Source organism: Molossus molossus, unplaced genomic scaffold (genome assembly GCF_014108415.1).
Source record: "Molossus molossus isolate mMolMol1 unplaced genomic scaffold, mMolMol1.p scaffold_m16_p_7, whole genome shotgun sequence".
Classification (NCBI taxonomy): domain Eukaryota; kingdom Metazoa; phylum Chordata; class Mammalia; order Chiroptera; family Molossidae; genus Molossus; species Molossus molossus.
The window spans coordinates 109,219,357-109,238,050 of NW_023425401.1; the positions used below are offsets into that span (position 1 = coordinate 109,219,357).

Sequence of the window (18,694 nt, forward strand, 5' to 3'; positions counted from 1 at the left end):
CATTCCGCCCCAGATTGCTTCCTGCTCCGCCGTGCGCAGCCGGCCGGCCGGGCGGGAGCGGGAACCCCTGCCGCTCCGGCTCCCTCCTCGGCGCGCACGGCGCACGGCGGCCGGGGCAGCGGGCCTCGGGCCCTGCTCTCCGCCGAGCGGCCGCGGGCGGCAGGGGCGGGGCGTGGGCGGCAGGTCGCGGGCCCCGCCTCGCCGGCTTCTCTCCGCGAGCCGGGCGCTCCTCCCACGCCCCGGCTGCAGCCTAACGAGCTCATTACCGCCCCTCCCCGGAGGCCTCCTGGGGACTCCCGGGCTCCGGCCCGGAGGAAGGGGGGCTGCCGTGCGTGATCCGCGCTGCAGGGGACACTGAGGCCCAGGCAAAGGCATCACCTGTTCGATACTAAGGACTGGTTGGTGGCAGCAGGGGCGGGTGGGCAAAGCCCGCTCCCTTTCCCTTGGTGGCGGCTGGGGCTGGACCCGGGAGAGAGGGCAGGGCCTGGGTTCTCGCAATTTGAGAACAGGCCACTGCGGGACCTCCCAGCGAAGGCTGGGGGACAGGGGGAAGCTGCAGGGGAGCCGGGAGGCCATTTCCCAGCCCTCCCCGAGGGGAGCAGGATGAGACTGGGGGGAGGGCTGGGAGGCAGGGGAGGCCTGGGAGGGGACGGGTGCCACCCCCAGATGCAGGTTGCCAAGGCCTCCCAGGCTGACTTCCAGCCGCCCTGCCAGGGTGTGAAGGCCCCGTCACCGCCGCGTGTCTTCAGAAGCACCTTGTGAGCGTAGGGTCTCAGGCCGATGGGGACCAGGGCGTGTCCTCCGGTGGCCGGTCCTCCACCTTGTCTCCTGGGGGCGCAGCAGGAGGAGGAGGGAGGAAGGAGCGGTACCGAGGATGCGAAGTGCCTACTGAAAAGTGGGAGGACCGCCCTGGCCGGTGTGGCGCAGCAGTTAGAGCATCAGCCCACGGACCAGAGTCGCGGATGCAATTCGGGTCAAGGGCACGCGCCTCAGTTGCAGTTCCGTCCCAGGCCCTGGTCAGGTGGTGCAGGAGGCAACCCGTTCATGTGTTTCTCTCACATCGATGTTTTTTCTCTCTCCCTCCCACTTTATCTGAAGGTGAATGGGAAAATATCCTAGGGTGAGGATCTTTTTCTTTTTAAAGAAAGAAAAGTGAGAGGCGAGTGGAGGGCCCTTGCCTAGGTCTGGCCCCCCCGGGGGAGAGGTCAGGCTGGAAATCCCAGATCACCAGTTTGCTGGTCTTGCTCTGAGCCTTGTACTCCCAGGAACTCAGGGGAGATGTAATGGGATCCGGGCTCACCCCCGCCTCTTCCCTCAGGGCCATAGCTGATCCTGGAGAGACCCCCTGCTTTCTCACACCTGAACCTCTTTAAGTTTTTCAATTACAGTTGAAATTCAGTATTAAATAATTTTCAGGTGTATAGCATAGCGGTTAGACATTTGCATACCTTACAAAGATGATATTTTCTCGTGTCTCCCAGACACCGTCCATAGTTACTACAATATGGTTGCTGTACTTTACATCCCTGTGACTATTTATTAACGCCTTGCCTTTGTCACTTATCCCCCAACTCCCTCCCACCTGGTGACCACTACTTTGTTCTCTGTATCTGATCTGTTAGCTTACTTTCTCTTAAATTCCACACGTAAGTGACATCATCACACCTGAATCTCTTAGTCCCTACTTTCCTGTCTTAGAGCAGGGCCCTCCCTTCCTAAAGGAGAAGCCCTTACAGTGTCTGTCTGTCTGTCTGTCTCTCTTCCTCCCTCCCCCCATCTCTGACACCTGTTGGGATAGACGCAGAGTGCTTCCTGCTCTCTGCTCTCTCAGCCGCGCCGATCCTACTTCGTTCCTGCGTGGCCCCCAGTCTGTGGCTCTTTGTGGCTGTCCCCCTGGAGGAGTTTCGTCCAGGCATCTACAGAGCACGGCCTCTTCTCAGCCCTCCTGAGTTCGGGAGGAGGTGGCCCACGGGGGCGATGCTGGTCCCGGGGAATCTGCCACCTGTGTGCACTCAGGGCCACGCTGTCCTCTCCCCACCCCAGCTGCTGCCTTCACCCCCTCACAGTCTTGTTTCAGGGAGAGCCAGAAGCGGTCCGGGCGCCCTCAGGGTTGGCCTGAGAGGACGGCAGCGAAGGCTGCCTGAGTATGTGGTTTCCCGTCCCGCTCCCAGCCGCGGCTGGCTTCTCCCCAGCCCACTGCCAGAGGCGTCCTGGGTGTCTGCTGTGTCCCAGGCGTGGTCGCGGTGCTGAGTGTCAGTGAACACAGCACAGCAGTCCTTGCTCTCCTGAGCCCTTATCCGTCCTCGTGCTCATGTGACCTCCGTGCTCAGTGTCCCACCTGCCTCCACAGGGAACCGGGTTGCTGGCCTTTAGGGTGGGGTGTCCCCCTGCCTACCATGGGGAGTTGGGCATTCTGGGGATGGTTAGGGGAGTTTTCTGTCCTAACCTGGGGCCACCACAGAGGGTAGACCAGGGCCCACCGGAAGTGTCGGTGTCCCTGGAGAGGCCTGGCGGGCGGGAAGGGAGGAAGGACACCTCTCCCTCTGGGAGCTGGGGGCCGCACCTGCCTCTGATCCACCCTCTGTCCCCAGGGCATCCTGCTGAAGCGGAGTGGCAAGTCCCTGAACAAGGAGTGGAAGAAGAAGTACGTGACACTCTGTGACAACGGGCTGCTCACCTACCACCCCAGCCTGCACGTGAGTCCAAGGGGGGCGGGGCGCGGGGGGGCAGGAACGGAGGGACCCTCGTGAGTTCAGGTGCACTCCTGCTTGGGTTGAGGAGGACTTCCCCTTGGTGGTCTGGGAACTGCACAGGTCCCAAGACCCAGGCCTGGGCTGAAGCTCTGAGTGTGGCTGAGCCTGCTGGAGAGAACTCTCCCCTGGGCGTGTAACCCAGGCTGGGCTGGTGCGGGCACTCAGGTCCTGTATCCTATATTCTAGCGATTTGAAGAGCTGATGGGGTCAGTTTACACAGAGTGGCTAAAGTTGGGGGTGCCGACTGGGCCAGCCAGGTGTCTTGGGGCTGCAGATCTAGAGGGCAGGGCAGGCAGCGCTGGAGAATGGCGTGGGGACTTGGCCAGGTCGTCTCGGTAGGAGAGGGAGGTGGCGTTGTCTGTGGTTAGAGGGGCCTGGAAGGTGCATGGCCTGTTGCGGGGTGGGGGTTTGCGATGACTGTGGATTGTGGCTCCCCACCCTTCCTTCTTCCCCCTCCCCTCACTGCGTGGCTCCAGCACACAGCTGTCACCAGAATCCATCTCTGTCACCACCCCACTGTGGGGCTAATGAGTTCTCCTGTGAAGCTCCTCAAGCACAGCATGTGGGCCGGCCCCACCCCCGGCCCAGAGGCCCAGGGCCTGCCCCAGAGGGTCCCTCGCCTGCCTTTGGATCTGTGCAGGGCGTCAGGGAGGCCCCAGCCGAGAGGGGCTGGCGGTCCCCGGGCCCTGAAGCACGTGGAGGCGGCCCGGCGTGGGGAGGACCGGGGGGCAGTCCCTTTCCGGTCTGGCTGGAGCCCAGCCTGGCACATATTTGAGTCCTTGGCACTGGCCCTTCTCCTTGGCCCAGGGGACAGCACTAATTAGACCATTTGCCCCTGGTCTCCCTTAGTCCACAGGGTGAGAGCCGGCGCCAGCAGGCCTGGCGGCTGGAGGAGGGGCCACACTCAGGTGTCCGTGGGGATTTATTTAGTATGAAGGCTCCTTTCCCACTCCGGCCTCCTCCTCACACTCAGACCTGGTCCTGCCGCTGAGCCGCTGACACCAGAGTGCACAGGGTTACTAGGGAAGCACTGGCACTGAGGCACGGGGTCTCAGAAAGTCACGGGCGGCTGCAGGTACAGAGTCTCCAGCTGACAGAGGCCCAGGCTGGGGCTGAGCCCCCAGGAGATGCGCTCGGAACCTGTGTGGGGGTGGGGCGGGGGCCCTTAGCCTGTCCCCTTTGCTTTGTTCTTACTTGTTTCTCTGCTTCATGCTGCCTTAGCTGGCACTGTGCTGTCCCCTATGCTTGTCCCCAGGCCCCAGATTGTGGAGGGAGCCGGGGGGGGGGGGGTGCGGTGCAGGGTTTGGGTTGGGAAGGTGGGGTGAAGGCGTGAGGGAGTGGTTTTTGTTCGGAGGCTCAGGGGGCTTCGCTGGATGGTCAGTCCCCTGGCCAGTGGCTGAGCTAAGCCTTGGGTCCGGGACTTGGACTAGAGGACTCCCAGGCTGTGTGTTTGAGCCAAAAGCACGTCCCTTCGGGGCTGGCTGAGAAAGTTGCCTGAAAGTTCGCATCTGGGCAAGTGTTGCCCTGACCTACCGCCCCGAGGAGGTGGGCCGGGCTGGTGGGGGCCCCTCCCAGCACCATGCTTGTTGAACTGTGTGTAGCTTAGTGTTCAGGGCCCTGGGACAGGATCGCAGGGGCTCACCGTCCTGTCCTTGCTTCCTTGGCCCGTGTCGGTGCTGGCCCAGCACGCCAGGCCTCAGCCAGGCTGCTGCTGTCCCCGCTGCGGGACCAGGTGGAGTGGGCAGCTCCTTTGAGAGCCTGGGCTGTCAGCTCTTCACTGGCTGCCCTTTGGCTCTGGGGTCAGAGTACCTGTCCTTCCCCTACCCTGGATGCCAGGAGGAGCTGGCACACGCAGGTGGTCCTGCAGGCACTTCTCGTCTCGCTCAGAAGACACGAATGAGATTCAGGACTGTGGTGATGGTGGGAGGCTGAGTGACAGCCAAGGCAGGGCCCCGCGTGCGGCTGCGGGAACAGGGCCCGAGTTTGGTCCTAGCAGAGACTGCTTCCTTCGGGCCACCCCTCCTGCGTCTTGATTTCCTTCCTGGGTTGCCGTGAGACGCACGTGCGGCGGGCTCACCTGCCTCCATCTCCCCTTCGCCGTCTTCCCCAACCTGAGCGAGCTTCTTGGTTGCCAGCAGTGAGCGGGCACCCTGCCTCCCTGGGCGCCGCCCTCCCAGAGCTCTGCAGAGGAAGGACCCCTGGGGACTCCAGCCCGCTCCCCCCAGGACAGCTCTTGCCTGAGACCCGCAGGCAGCCGTGCTGGACTCTCCTGCTGAAGGAGGCCAGGGAGGCTGGGGAGTCGGGACGGCCATGCAGAGGAAGGCTGGTGGGCAAGCTTCGGGCCTCGTGCCCGATCCTTGCCTGGCCCAAGAGAGCCCGCCACAGCCTCCCCCATTTTGCAGCCAGCGGAGCCATTCACACAATCACCTTCTGTTAATTCTATCTGCAACATCAATTAAATTGTTTGTAGAAACTAATTGAATGTGGCTTAATCACACATCTTAATAGCTTTCCACGCTCTGAACTCGTTGTTAATTCCAGTAATAAAACGAGATGAGAACGCTGGCTGGGTAATTAGCGAGGAGGCTGGGGAAGAAATTGCTGTTTGATGGTGGGTAATAAAGGCAGCCGTGGTGACCGCTCTCCTGAGCAGCCGCCGCCACAGCCACCGCCGCGCTCCCCGTTCTGCTGACGGAGGGAAACGCCGCCGCTCCGCCCTGACGCTCTGTCCCTGCTGCTCCTGGGGCCGCGCTCCGGCTTCGGCTCTCCGCGGCATGGCCCGGGAGCCGGCCTGGCAGCGCAGAGAGCCCTTGTGGGCAGAGGCGGAGATGACGGCAGGTTCTGGCTCCTTGGCTCGAAGAGTCCCTTCGGGCAGCTCTTGTAGTTGGCGTACAGGGTCAGCTTCTCCTGCCACGTCCCAGCCCGGGCATCTCAAGGCTGTCACGGGGCCTGAAAACCGTTGCGGCTGCTGTGACCTCCTTGTGAACTAGAGCAGACCAAGCCCCTCCCCAAGGACAGGGACTGCAGCTGTGGCTTTGGCCCAGCCAGCTGTTGACAGTTGTCTGGAGCAGCGGGTCCAAGATGTGGTTGTGTGCAGGGACCCGGGATGAGTACAGGAGGGGACTCGGTCAGTATGTGCAGAAGCCGAGTCGGTGGGGTGTTGGGGCTCGGAGGCGGCAGGGCCGAGACAGTGAAGCCACACACTGGACGCTGGGCTGAGTTTGCTGGAGAAGGGACGAGAGTGGGCAGAGGGGCTCCTGAGTTCGTTGCCTTCCCAGCCACCGTGGCGAGGCTCAGTGCTGGGGACAGACGCCTGGCAGCACTCAGCAGAGCCGGGTATGAGTGTCAGAGGGTGTTCCGTGGGTGCAGACTGCTCAGTGACATCGTCCGTGGTTCTGAGGCGTGAAGCGAATGCCTTGGGGGCAGCACCGTCCCGCACAGGACTGAGCGGTAGCAAGAGGGCATGTACTCAGCCCAGTGCTACAGGGAAGGGGGCTGCTCCTCCCCGGCCGGCCAGGCCCCTCCGGGCCTTCCGAAGGCCATCTGCCCCTGAGGGGGTCAGAGCTGCTTGGAGAATAAAAGGTGACCACAGGCCAGCCAGGCCTCCCCATGGTCCCCCCACTGGTCCCCATCCTGTAGTGACATCCAGCCTAATGACAGAAGCGCAGGAGGGACGCTGGCCTTGGGTGCAGTTTCCTTGTTCTCCTCTTCCTGACTGGAAACTCCCACGTTCTCTTGGCTCCTTGGGGCCGGGTGACCCCTTTCCACTGGATGTCCTCTCAGTCATTCCCAGAGTGGTGGCAGCCCCTGCTTCCCTGAGGCAGCACCCCTGTCTTTCTTCTTTTTAAAGCAGAGGACACTGTGCTCTTCCCTGGAGCTGAGAGGTGAGGAGACAGGAGAAGGCCTGAGGGACAGAGATCTGCGGGCGCACAGTAGGAGGGTGGGCCCCGAGGCCGTGTCTGAGACGGCGCTGTGCTGCCGGGGGGCGCTCTCCGGGTGCAAGCGTCCCAGAGGTGCTCCTGAGGGAAGAGGCGCTGATGCCGAGCCTAATCAAGGGGAGTCTGCACCTGGCTTCTGCTCTCAGGGACCCCTGTGCGAGGACACGGGAACCTGCCGTCGGGGAGAAGAGACCAGAGCAATGGGAAAAGCTGGGCCCAGTGGAGACCCAGGGGCAGGGCTTGTTTTGCAGCCCCCGTGGCCGTTCCCCCGTGGGGCGCCCGGGCGAGGTGGCGGCAGCAGGGATGGAGGGGTCCGAGCACCAAGCAGCTCCCTCTCCGGGTCCCTCTGGGTCTGACTGGAAGGCAGAGTGGAAGGCAGTTGCCTTCTGTGAATAGCCTTGGGAATCGGAAAAGCCTGGGCTTGAATTCGGCTCCACCACCTTCTGCTTGTGCGACTTTGGGGCAGATCAACCTTTGTGAGCCTCAGTGTCTTCATCTGTAGAGTGGGTGGTGTGGAGGTTACGTGAGGTGCATAATATAGAGTTACGGCACAGTGGCTGCCTGGCCCCCGGCGGGAGGGGTGTGATGATGATGATGGTGTCCTCATTATGCTGGTAGACAGGGCCCACCCGCATCCGTGACACCATGGGCTGTCTGTTTCTAAGAACAGCAGAGAGAAGCCAAGGCTTCCCCGAACTGGTCGACAGTATTGTGAGGCGCTGTTCTAAGCCCTGGGGCTGTTCTGGACTGTGAAGGTTCTCTATGCTCAAGCGGTGGGCGAGCCTCTGCAAACGAGGCAGAAGTGCTTGGTGACCAGCCACCCAGAATCGGGGGAACCTGCCTCCTGGGGAGTCTGTCGGTTCCTCTTGACCACATGGGCCCTCTGGCCCTAAATCCCATCGTGTCCAATACTTGGCCTCCTTTGCTTTGTCTCCCGAGCCATCGCCCCGAAGGGGGCCTGAGCCTCAGCTCCTGGCTCCAGACCCCTCTCTCTCCCCTGACTCTGCCCCGCTCCTGGCTGAGCCCCAAGCTGCATGCGGTCAGCATGTCGATGTAGGTGTCATCAGACTTGGGGATATTCCGTGGGACTCAGTCCTCTTTACCCCCGAGCTGTCCCTCCCTGTGCCTCCCGAGGCGGCTCAGTGGAGACAGACTAGGAGCCGAGAGGGTCGGTGCCAGACACACAGCTGCCGAAGAAGGACCTGTCCTAACGGCCGGCTGTCCCGCCCACATGCCCCAGGATTACATGCAGAACATCCACGGCAAGGAGATCGACCTGCTGCGGACCACCGTGAAGGTGCCAGGGAAGCGCCTGCCCCGAGCCACGCCTGCCACAGCCCCCGGCACCAGCCCGCGGGCCAACGGGCTGGCCTTGGATCGAAGTAACACACAGCTGGGCGGGGGCACAGGTGAGGGGGCTGCGTGGGTGGGCGGGGCCTGGGGAGGGCGCTCGGGGGCTTCGCTCCTCAGCGGGGTCCTGGGGGCTCCCAGAGGGTCTGGGAACGCTGCCCGGTGGAGTTAGAGGTAGCAGCCGATGGGGAGGGCAGAATGCAGCCAGAGAGCCTCATGCTGACCGGTGGCTTCAGCAGTCCTGGGACCCTGTCTCAAGGCAGGCGATGGTGGGGGCAGGACCGTGGGCACACGTGCCATGGGGGGGGGGGCTGGAAGGGGACAGAGCTGCTGCCTGGGCCCACCTGGCAGTGTCCTCAGCCTAGAGGTGGGGTCTCTCCAGACTGCAGCGTGGCCACGGTCTGGAAAGGAGAGCTAGCGCCCAGAGTCTGAGCTTGGGGGGGGCAGCTCTTCCTCGGCCTGTCCTCCCCTTTGCGGGTGGCGCTGTGGGCGCGGCGAGATGCCGTCTGCCTCCCTCGGCCCTCCAGCTGTAGGCCACGTTGCTGTGGAGGGTTCCCCCGCTCGCCCCAGACCTACCTTGGCTTCTGGACCCTGCGTCCCAAGGCCTGTCCCTAGTGTTGGTCTAGGTCATTGGCCTAGGAACCGGCTGTCCTGACCTACTGGGTGCCGCTGTGTCCCTGCCCCAGGGTTAGCTCTCAGCATGGGGGAGCTGCCGTCCCCACAGATGTGGGTGTTTCCGCTGGCCACAGTGGACATGCAGTAGACGGGGCTGGGACACTTAGTCCCTGGAATGGATGGGACACAGCCTGAAGAGTTGCCCCACTCAAAGTGCTGATAAGGCCTCACACTGAGCAACTCGGATCAAGGGAAGTAGGTGGGATGACAGTCTCCTGAGTCTGTTCCTCGTTTGAGGTGAGGGTCCTGAGCACCGGGCTCCTGCCCTGGGAGGGGCTGGGGGCACTGACGTCCGTCCACCAAGCGAGGAGAGCCAGGGGCAGGAAGTCTATGTTGCACCCTGTTTCCCAGCTCTGTGAAGTTGAGGTCATCCTGTTTTACGGGTGAGGAAATAAGGGCTCGGAGAGGTTACAAAACTTGTCTGAAATCCCACAGTAAGGGGGAGAGCTGGGGTTTGAACTGTGTTCCTGACTTGAAAAGCTATGTTTTGCCCTCCGCCCTTGAGCGAAAGAAGCCCTTGAGCTGTGCAGAGGGAGCCCTAGTGGACAAGGCAGGAAGGAAGCTAAGGCAAGCAAGACAAGCACTCATCATGGGGGGGGGGGCTCCTGTGGGGGTGCACTAGGGGAGCGTCCGGTTCAATGGTAAAGACGGGAGGCCATGTGCAGCCCCAGTGCAGTGCCTGGAGGGTAGGTCAGGGTTGCAGGGAATCCCTGGCTGCAGGGGAGGGGGCTGGAGGTCAGGCCCAAGGAGCTCTCCCAGAGCTGCTTGGGGACAGTGAGTGCCAGCCTGTGCTCTGGCTCAGGGTTTCCCACATGGTACCAGAGGAGGAGGGAGTGTAAGTGCCCCGACGGGGAACCTTTCCTTAAAGGCAGGTAGCAAAAGAAGCTGGGCTGTTACCGCAAAGAGAGGAAAACAAGACCCTCTGCTCAGTCACATTCCTGAGCCCTGACAGCTTCGCCTGGGGAGCAGAAGGGAGACGCATCACACTCACCTGCATCATTACCAGCGCCCACAGCCCCTTGCCGACATCCCCAGAACACGTGGACCAGCATCTACCCAAGCCCGCGTCCCCTCCGCTGCACGCTGACACCGACCTCGTGCACACTCACACATGTCTCCCGCTCACCGGGCGATGTTAACATCTCATTATCTTTGTTACTGTAATTACATTATCCGCTGCTTTATGCAGAATTATCCTCCGAGGACTAATTGATGGCTCCATGTTTAATTCATTAATCATTAGCATCAAATTCGACAATTACAGTGCACACTGATTGTGGGATTGCAGGCGTAATGAGGGGAGAATTAACAAAGAAAAGGGAGAGTACTTTTTCCTCCCTGGGGTTTTGGGTTGGGGGCTTGGGGAAGGTGGGCCTGTGATCTTTGGGTGGGGCTGGGGAGGAGGGAATAAGATTTGGAACCAAGGAGGTGGGGGAGAAGCAAGGTGTCTGAGAAGTTAGGAACTGAGCTGCTCCCCTGGAAGGTTTCCTGACCCTGAGAAAGGCTTTGCAGGGACCTGAAGCCAAAGCGGGAGGGGGCGGGATTCTGAACAGGAAGGTCAGCACGTTGCCTTGGGGGGCCTGGAAACTGCAGTTTCAGCGCCACGTGTGTATTAATAAGCACCTACTGTGTGCCTGGTCCTGCCTTGGGTGTTATGACATACAAGAGAAACACAAAACGTGCCCTTTCGGTGTCATGCTGTCCCCAGAGGACGAGGGTGTTTGGTCTGTCCCTTCTCCTTCTAGTGGCTTCTGCTCAGACCTTCCCATCCCCAGGTTTCCAGAAACAGCCTGTGTGCTCGCAGGGCTGGTTTGCGGCCTTGTGTTTGCTGCCTGCTCTCTCTAGCTTTGTCCAGCTCACAGGCCCTGTGCTTCCATGCTAACCTCCAACACCTAACCAGGTCCTGCTTTCCGTCAAACCCCTCGGGTGTGGCCCACTCATGCTGAGACCTCCTGCAGCCTCTGCCCTCTGGCCTCTGTCCCAGCCTGTCCTAGGTGGACCGAGGCAAGAGGGCTGTGGAGGCCCCTTAGTGTCACGGGCTCTGAGGTCCCGGGCTGTCCCCAGCAGTCTCTCCACGTGGCTCAGTGCCTGGGGGAAGGCACTGTGTCTGAGGCGCGTGTGGCCTACCTGCCCGGCCTGCACTCCTGGAGCCTTCGGTTCCCCTCGGCTCTGCTGCTCTTCCCTGATGGGGAACGAGAGATTAATATTTTCCAGCCCAACAGGATAATTACTAATACTAATTAGACATAATTACTTGAATCTGATACACTTATTTCTCGTCAGAATGGCAGCAACACTGAGGCAAAGCAGATGGCATGTGTGGACTAGAATGTAGGGTGCAGGACTCTCACCAGGAGAGAGGGGCTGGGGATCACGGCTAGATGATGGGGGTGTCAGTACCACTGCCCACATTTCTGGGTGCTAGGGAGGGACAGGTGTGCATCTCCTTGTGCATGCAGAGAGGAGGGGCGTGAAGTCTGGAACTGGCTGCTTCCTAAGGCGCGGAGGGCCCATGTGATGCCTCCAGTTCCCCACTAAGCCTGGCCCCATACCTGGGACCCAAGACCCCTTAATTTCTGGTCAGCCTCCGGTTGGAGTGTCTCGGGCTGTGCCCACAGCCCTGTTTCCAGGAAAGTCTATGTGCACCTCCCCTGGCCTCCCCTCCCAGTCTGACCCTTCCCCCTCCCCAGGTGCCCCCCACTCAGCCAGCAGTCCGGCCTGGGCTGGCCCGCGCCCCGAGGGGCTGCACCAGCGCTCCTGCTCCGTTTCCAGCGCCGACCAGTGGAGTGAGGCCGCTGCCCTGCCCCCAGGTATGCAGCACCTGGCCAGGGGACAGAGGAAGGCGGCATGCATTGTGTCTGGCCTGGGTGGCTCTGATTGGATGGTGCCCAGGCGAGGGGCGGGGCCCAGCGGAGCCCTCAGGGCCTGTGTAAAGGCCCCACCCTTCTCCCATCTCCAGTGAGCTTCCTGCCCCAGGTGAAGACCCTCCCTCTGCAGCGGCTCTGCCGGCCCGCCGCTGGCCCCAGGCAGCGCTGGTGGCAGCTCCGCAGCCCATCAGCCCCCTGCGCAGCCAGCTCATCAGCCTCACTGCGGGGGGGCAGGGAAGCGGGCTGAGTAGGGAGGTTGAAGGCTGGGGCCTTTAAACATCTTCTGAAGGTGGCAACTGCCGGCAGGGAGGGGGGTGGTCCCCCGCAGACAGGATCCAGGGAGTTGTCCAGACAGGTAGTGTCCCCACCCGTCCCCTCTCCTCTTTGGACAGGTTGAGGCCTCGCCCTGCCTAAAACCACCCTCCTCTCCTCCATTCCACCCTCCTCTTTCCTTGGCTCTTTATTTTCTTCCCTCTGTCCATCTTTGTACCTTGCTTGCATCTCAACTCTTCTGTGTGCGCGCGCGTGGTACACACACACACACACACACACACACACAGCCCCTCTCTCTCCTTACTCTCTCCGTATTCTAAGCCTTTGGGCACAGATCCTGGGAGCAGTTCGGAAGGTCTCAAGGAAAATGGGTGCGACTCTGCCCTCCTTTCCCAAGTGAGGGTGTAAGAGGGAGGAGACCCCAGGCCGCCAGGGGGTGGGCAGCAGCCCAGGCAAACCTGCCTCCCCCTGCCCCCCACCCCCACTGGGCAGTAGTGCCTTGTGCATTGACTTCTCCCCCTACTTGCCTCCCGCCGGCCTCTCGCAGGGCTGCCCTGTCCGGGCTGCCCATCCCAGGGAAGTGCTGCCCCCTGGCTTGGGCTCTGAGGAAGGCAGTGGGCACCCACAGCACTGGGGATCCGTCCAGCTCCAGCTCCACCCACGTCCAGTCCCTGAGGGAGGGAGTGCAGGGCCTGAGAAGGGAGCCAGAGCCCTTCCTCGGTCGCCATCCCCGGGCCTCTCCGGGCCTTGATGGGGCCCCTCTGTTGAGTCTGGAAGGAGGAAGGCAGGGAGGGAGGGAGCGTGTCTGCCTTTAATGAAGTTTGACATTTAGTGGTGAGCGCCGGGCGGGGTGTGGGAGACGGGAGCTTGATTAGCGCGCTCTAATTGACAGTAATTAGGCAGCTCCCTGATTGTTTCTAATTCTGCTATTAATTGTGAGGAGCGGGGAGTGTGATTGAGGATAAATTTGGTGCGGAGCTGCTGGGGCTTCAGCTCCCTGAGTTCCCTGGGCCGCCTTCCACCCCTCCAGGCGCAGAAGCCAACGTTCCCACTTCACCTTTATTCTGCTCTGCCTGCCTTTCCTGTTCTCCTCTCCCCACCTTCTCCTCCCCCGGGCTGGCAGGCTGTGAGACTGGGGGCTGTCTGGGCAGGCGCGCACCCAGGGTGGCGCTCCTAGGGGCGCGAGGCAGGACTTTGCCCTGCCCCCACACTCCCCTCTGCCCACACTTCTCCAACTCTCCCCTCCCCAGCCAGTGGCCCAGCTGAGGTGCTCGGTTCCAGCCCCAAGCTGGAGCCTCCCCCATCTCCCCACTCCAACCGGAAGAAGCACTGGAGGAAAAAGAGCACCGGGACCCCCCGACCAGACGGCCCCAACAGTGCTGCCGAAGGTTAGGGGGACCCAGAGGGAAACTGGGGCACAGGAGGTGGGCAGTGGGAATTGGGGACAGTACCCTGAAAGTATTAGGTTCAGCACTTTAGTGAGTCCCCGTGAGAGTTCCGCCACTTCCTTTGGTAATCTACACCTGGTGTCAGGAACGCTTCCTGCTGCCTAACTTCACCCTCTCTGTGAAGACGTGAGCTTGCTTTTGCCTCTCATTCTCGTGGAAGGTAAAGACCACAGGCGGCTACTCCAGTAGCTCTTACAAGACTTGCGGAAAAGCGGGACCTGTTTTCTGTGTCTCTTGTATCACCCATTGAGTTTAATGAATGCTGGGCACATAGTAGGTGCTTAATACATGTGGACCGATGGGCTGAGTCTCTCCTCAGCTGCAGGCTAAGGGATCCCAGCTCCTCATCTTCCATAGGCCCTCTCACATCATCCTTTGTCCATCTTAGTACCACTTCTCCGGTTTTTCCTAAAGTGTCTTCAGAACGTCCCTCTACTCAGTGGTTGGAATTTCTCTGACATTGACGCCTAGTCTGTCATTTCTGTTCTGATTGTCAAGGTTAGGAGTGTGGGTAAGTGGACAGACGACCTCTGTGGGAAAGAGCCACCTTTGCCAGCCACCCCGGTGTGCGATGGATGATGTTTGGCGTTCATGTAAAGGGTCCACCTGTCCCAGGGAACTGAGCCCCAAGGGATGGCAGTGATACAACTCCAAGGCTGGGCTGAAGGCGGGGTGAGGAGGAACTGAGCGCAGGGAGAGAAGGCGCAGTCTTCTAGGAAGGCAGTTCTGTCCAGGGCGCCCAGCAGGGGTCCAGCAGACGTCTTCTAGGGCATGTGTCGTGAGGCGAGAGGCTGCCCTGGGCGGAATACGTGGCCATGGTTTCAGCCTTGGGCCTCCAACAGGTCCCCGAGCTGTCTCTCCAGAGCCCACAACACATTCTCACTGCTTGTTAGGAACTGTTCACCCGTGGGGCAGTGACCACTGGGAACGAGATTCCTGTGGCTGTCTTCTGAGGGAGAACTGGGAACAGCTGGACCACACTGCCTGAGGTCACAGTCCAGCCCACAGTGCTGTCACTGCAGATGTCCTCAGGTCCCTGTCTGCTCACACATCCCCGTTCGTAGCGCAAACCTCTCCTCTCCCCATCCACTTGCCCTTCCTGTCTGTGTATGCCAGGGGAGTGGGGGAGGGGCCCAGCTCCCAGGAGCCCCACGCTGACGCCATCAGGAATATTGGGTTTAATGAGCTGCAAAATGAGGCGGCTGCAGCTGACATGTACGGATAGTGCCCACACCCGCCTCGCCCACCCTCTCCCAGCATTGCTGCCTCGCACCCCACCGCATCCTTCTCCAGATACTCGGCTCTTGTTGCTCCAGGAAGCACCTCTCTGATCCCCAGCCCCACTGCTGCTGTGCTGAAACCTTGGGCCCCCCTCTGTTTTCACCCAGGCTCCACAGGTGGTTAGGAATGGAGGGCGGAGGCACCACAAACTCTGGCAAGCTTACTCCCTCCCACCTTTCAGGTTGCCCTGGAGAACGCGGTCCTGGAGGCTGGGGTGGGGGAAGGAAGGTGGATGCCAGGAAAGCAGGGGGTGAGTGGAGTTGTGGCACGTCTTGGGGTGTGCCTGCTGTGACGGTGGTAAATGCTGCGTCCCCCACAGAGGCGGAGGAGTCCTTTGAATTTGTGGTGGTGTCCCTCACCGGGCAGACGTGGCACTTCGAGGCCTCGACAGCGGAGGAGCGGGAGCTGTGGGTACAGAGCGTGCAGGCCCAGATCCTCGCCAGCCTGCAGGGCTGCCGCAGCGCCAAGGACAAGGTTGGCACAGAGGCCTGAGTGGGGTGGGATCCAGAGGTGGCCCCGTGTCTGACCGGCCACCCCTGTCTCTCCCGCTGTGGCAGACCCGACTGGGGCACCAGAATGCGGCTCTGGCCGTGCAGGCCGTCCGCACCGTCCGTGGCAACAGCTTCTGTATCGACTGCGACGCCCCCAGTGAGTGGCAGGGCCGGGTTGGCCGGGCTGGGCCTGGGGTGGCTTGGAGAAGGCTTGACAAGAGGCTTCCGGTGGGCCCGGGAGGAGGGCAGGGAGGAGGAGGAGGACTTCGCGGGTGGTCTCACGGGTTGCCTGTGGGCTTCACTGTGCTTCCTCTCCTTACCTAGATCCAGACTGGGCCAGCCTGAACCTGGGTGCCCTGATGTGTATCGAGTGCTCAGGGACCCACCGACATCTCGGGGCTCACTTGTCCCGGGTCCGTTCCCTTGACCTTGATGACTGGCCACCTGAGCTGCTGGCCGTCATGACAGCCATGGGCAATGCCCTGGCCAATAGTGTCTGGGAGGGAGCCCTGGATGGATATGCGAAGCCAGGGCCTGATGCGTGCAGGTGAGTACATGGCACCCTGAAGTTGACCAGGGAGGGAGGGGACATCAGTGTTCCTGTTTGGGGATGATCGGGAATGGTGCCACGTGGCTGTGACAGTAGGAGAAGGGTTAAAACTGGCCGTTGCTGTGCTTGGCAGTTTGGCCCCTTGGGGTTCCCCTCCCCCTCTCTGCCTGTCACTCAGGCGCCGCACAACAACAGGCCCTTTCTGAGTTGTTATCAGCAGGTCAGGGGGCCAGCAGGAGGCGCATGCGCAGGGCCCTATCTGCACTGTGGTGCGAAGGCCCTAGCCGAGCTCCGAGATGGGGAGAATGGGTGGTAGATAGGGTGGTGGTGGCCCCCAGCACTGCCTCCTGTCCCCTTTGTTCTAGCAGGGCCAGATAAGCCGCCACACAAGCCTGCCTGGAATCTTCCTGCCCTTCCGCCCCTACATCCCTGCTGCCCCCAGGGGCCTCCCTTCAGCGGTCTCCCTTCAGCTTCTCCCACACCTTTGCGTGCCCACTGCCCCTCCGTGTGCCCCATCTCTCAGGCTTCTTTCTCTGCCCTGACACTTTCTCCCGCCGTTGCTTCCCTGTTCCCCTTCTGGATGTTGATGTCGTTCCTGACCACCCTCCCGGCCCCGCCCGCGCTCATGCCTCGATGGACCTGTGCTTTCAGAGAAGAGAAGGAGCGCTGGATCCGGGCCAAGTACGAGCAGAAGCTCTTCCTGGCCCCGCTGCCGAGCTCGGACGTGCCGCTGGGGCAGCAGCTGCTCCGGGCCGTGGTGGAGGACGACCTGCGGCTGCTGGTGATGCTTCTGGCACACGGGTCCAAGGAGGAGGTGAACGAGACCTACGGGGACGGGGACGGGCGGACAGCTCTGCACCTCTCCAGCGCCATGGCCAATGTCGTCTTCACACAGCTGCTCATCTGGGTGAGTCCCGCGCCCCCCTCGCCTTCCCAGCCCCACCCCAGCCGGCCTCTCCGGCCTGGCCTGACACCCGTTTCACCCCAGCCCTTTGGAAGCCACCTCTCCTGTGTCTCCCCAAGAACGTCTCTGTCATGCCAACTGTGAAAACACACTTTTTCCTGCAGTACGGCGTGGACGTGAGGAGCCGGGACGCCCGGGGCCTGACTCCCCTGGCCTACGCTCGCCGCGCCGGCAGCCAGGAGTGCGCAGACATTTTGATCCAGCACGGCTGTCCCGGGGAGGGCTTAGCACCTACCCCCAGCAGAGAGCCTGCCAACGGCACCGCTGCCTCCGCCGAGCTGCACCGAAGCCCCAGCCTCCTCTAAGGCACAGGAGGAGGGCGGAGAGGCCAGGACTCCAGACCCCGGGCCCTCCTCCCTGCAGGCACTGAGGGAAGCGAAGACAAGGAGACTGAGAAGCAGGGACGCGAGGAAGGAAGGAGGAGAGGGGAGCAGGAGGCGGGGGTGGCTGGGGTTTGAGCTGGCAAGGGGACTGAAGAGGCCTCGCCTTCTGCCCTGCGGTGCCCGTGAGAACGGACAGGACCCTCTGGAGGCGCCTGAGGAGAGGGGAGCAGGGCCTCTCCCTCCTACCGATTCCTGCTCTCGAGTGCCAGCCCCCTGGGAGCCTTCATCCCAAAGCGGAACCTGGAAAGCACAGGTTGGGGGTGCTGGGTAAAAGATTGGGGGGTTGGGGGATCTGTGGGTCTCATGTAAATTTGTACATTGGAATATTTATGTTTGTGTACATATTTGGTGTGTGTGTGTGTGTATGATGAGCCAATAAACCAGACAGTGTGTGGTCTTGCTTCCCCCTTGAATGTCTCTGCCCTTCCCAAATGCTCTCTCCTGTCCCTCATGGCCCTGTCTTCTCGCTTGTGCTGTCTGTCCTCTCGGTTAGTCTGGGGCCCAGCCGTCTCCCAGCCTTCCATGTGAGTCTCTCGGCCTCTCTTGCTGTGGGCGCACTGTTAGTCAGCAGCACCGGCCGTGGATCCGGACAGGAGGAGCTCTGGAAGCTTCCTGCAGCATTCTCTACGCACACACCCCCAGGACTCGTCCAGCTAGCCTTACTTCATCAGTATTTCATCCAGTAACCTCCTGCCACGCCCTGTGCTGGCCAAAGTTCACTCAAAGAGAGGGTGTAAGCACTGCCCCCCTTCCTAAGGGTCTGGGAAGTAGTGCCTTTGCTTTTGAGGGGAGGGGAGGCGGTAGGTCACTGATGGCAGAAGAGTCCTCTTGATGCCCACCATCTTGCCAAACGGGCAGAATCCAGGGCCTCTGCTTTTCCCTCTATCCCTTAGTTATGCCAGAAAGAAGATCTAGGGGAAGCCCCCCCATACCTATTCTTGAAGGATGAAGGATGAGAACCTGCTAAGTTAGGGTCCCTAACTTTGTCCACCAATGCCAGTCCTTAATTTGCTCCTAGAAATCCAACCCCAGCCCTGGCCGATTTGGCTCAGTGGTTAGAGCATCGGCCCGCGGTCCAGGGGGACTCAGGTTCGGTTCCCTCTAAGGGCACATGCCTCGGTTGCAATTTGTCCCTGGCCCTGGTTGGGGTCATGTGGATGGCAACCACTTGATGTGTCTCTCTCTCTTCCTCCCGCTCTATCTGAAGATGAATGCAAAGAATGTCCTTGGGTGAGGATTAAAAAAAAAAGAAATTCAACCCCAAAGCCTCATTCCTATCTCCATAGCTTCCCCCATAGTACATACCCTTCCAGAACCATCATAGATTCTTTCCTGCCTCCTCCACTTTGCTGTGGGCCTTCTCAACCAATCTCAATAGAAGACAATCTGGTATCCCGACCTTCATAAACACTGTGGCAGGGAGACAGAGACCACAGTGAATGCCATAATAAACAATTGGGAATGTGTCTAACTCCAGGCCCTTGTGTCTGGGACACAAGTGATGGCAGGTGCACTAAGCTGCTGTGTCCTCTACATAAACAAAGATTAATGAGCTCACAGGTGATGAGGGTGAGCCCCTGGCCTGCCCCAGTCACTAACAAACTCAAACTGCTAAATAACCTCTACCTAGTTAGGGGGCCTGGACACACCCAAGCTAAACTATGGCCAAGTACTTCATTTCCCCTTGTAATACAATGTGAGTCCTCTATCCTGAAGTCTGC

General features: G+C 61.0%; 1 protein-coding gene across 4 annotated transcripts in view; it reads left to right on the top strand.

Moving 5' to 3' along the window:
• Window positions 1-17,365, top strand: part of AGAP3 (ArfGAP with GTPase domain, ankyrin repeat and PH domain 3) — a 50,540-nt gene extending 33,175 nt beyond the window's left edge. For 3 of the 4 annotated variants that reach the window (XM_036247140.1, XM_036247143.1, XM_036247144.1), the window contains 9 exons: window positions 2,592-2,696; window positions 7,932-8,100; window positions 11,407-11,526; window positions 13,107-13,244; window positions 14,905-15,059; window positions 15,143-15,233; window positions 15,401-15,623; window positions 16,278-16,533; window positions 16,695-17,341. In XM_036247140.1, the coding sequence (XP_036103033.1) occupies window positions 2,592-2,696; window positions 7,932-8,100; window positions 11,407-11,526; window positions 13,107-13,244; window positions 14,905-15,059; window positions 15,143-15,233; window positions 15,401-15,623; window positions 16,278-16,533; window positions 16,695-16,895 (1,458 nt within the window). In that variant the 3' untranslated portion in view covers window positions 16,896-17,341. Of the gene's footprint in view, window positions 1-2,591; window positions 2,697-7,931; window positions 8,101-11,406; window positions 11,527-13,106; window positions 13,245-14,904; window positions 15,060-15,142; window positions 15,234-15,400; window positions 15,624-16,277; window positions 16,534-16,694 lie in introns of all 4 variants that reach the window. The other variant, XM_036247142.1, reaches the window with a different exon arrangement.
• The last annotated feature ends 1,329 nt before the right edge of the window (window positions 17,366-18,694 follow it).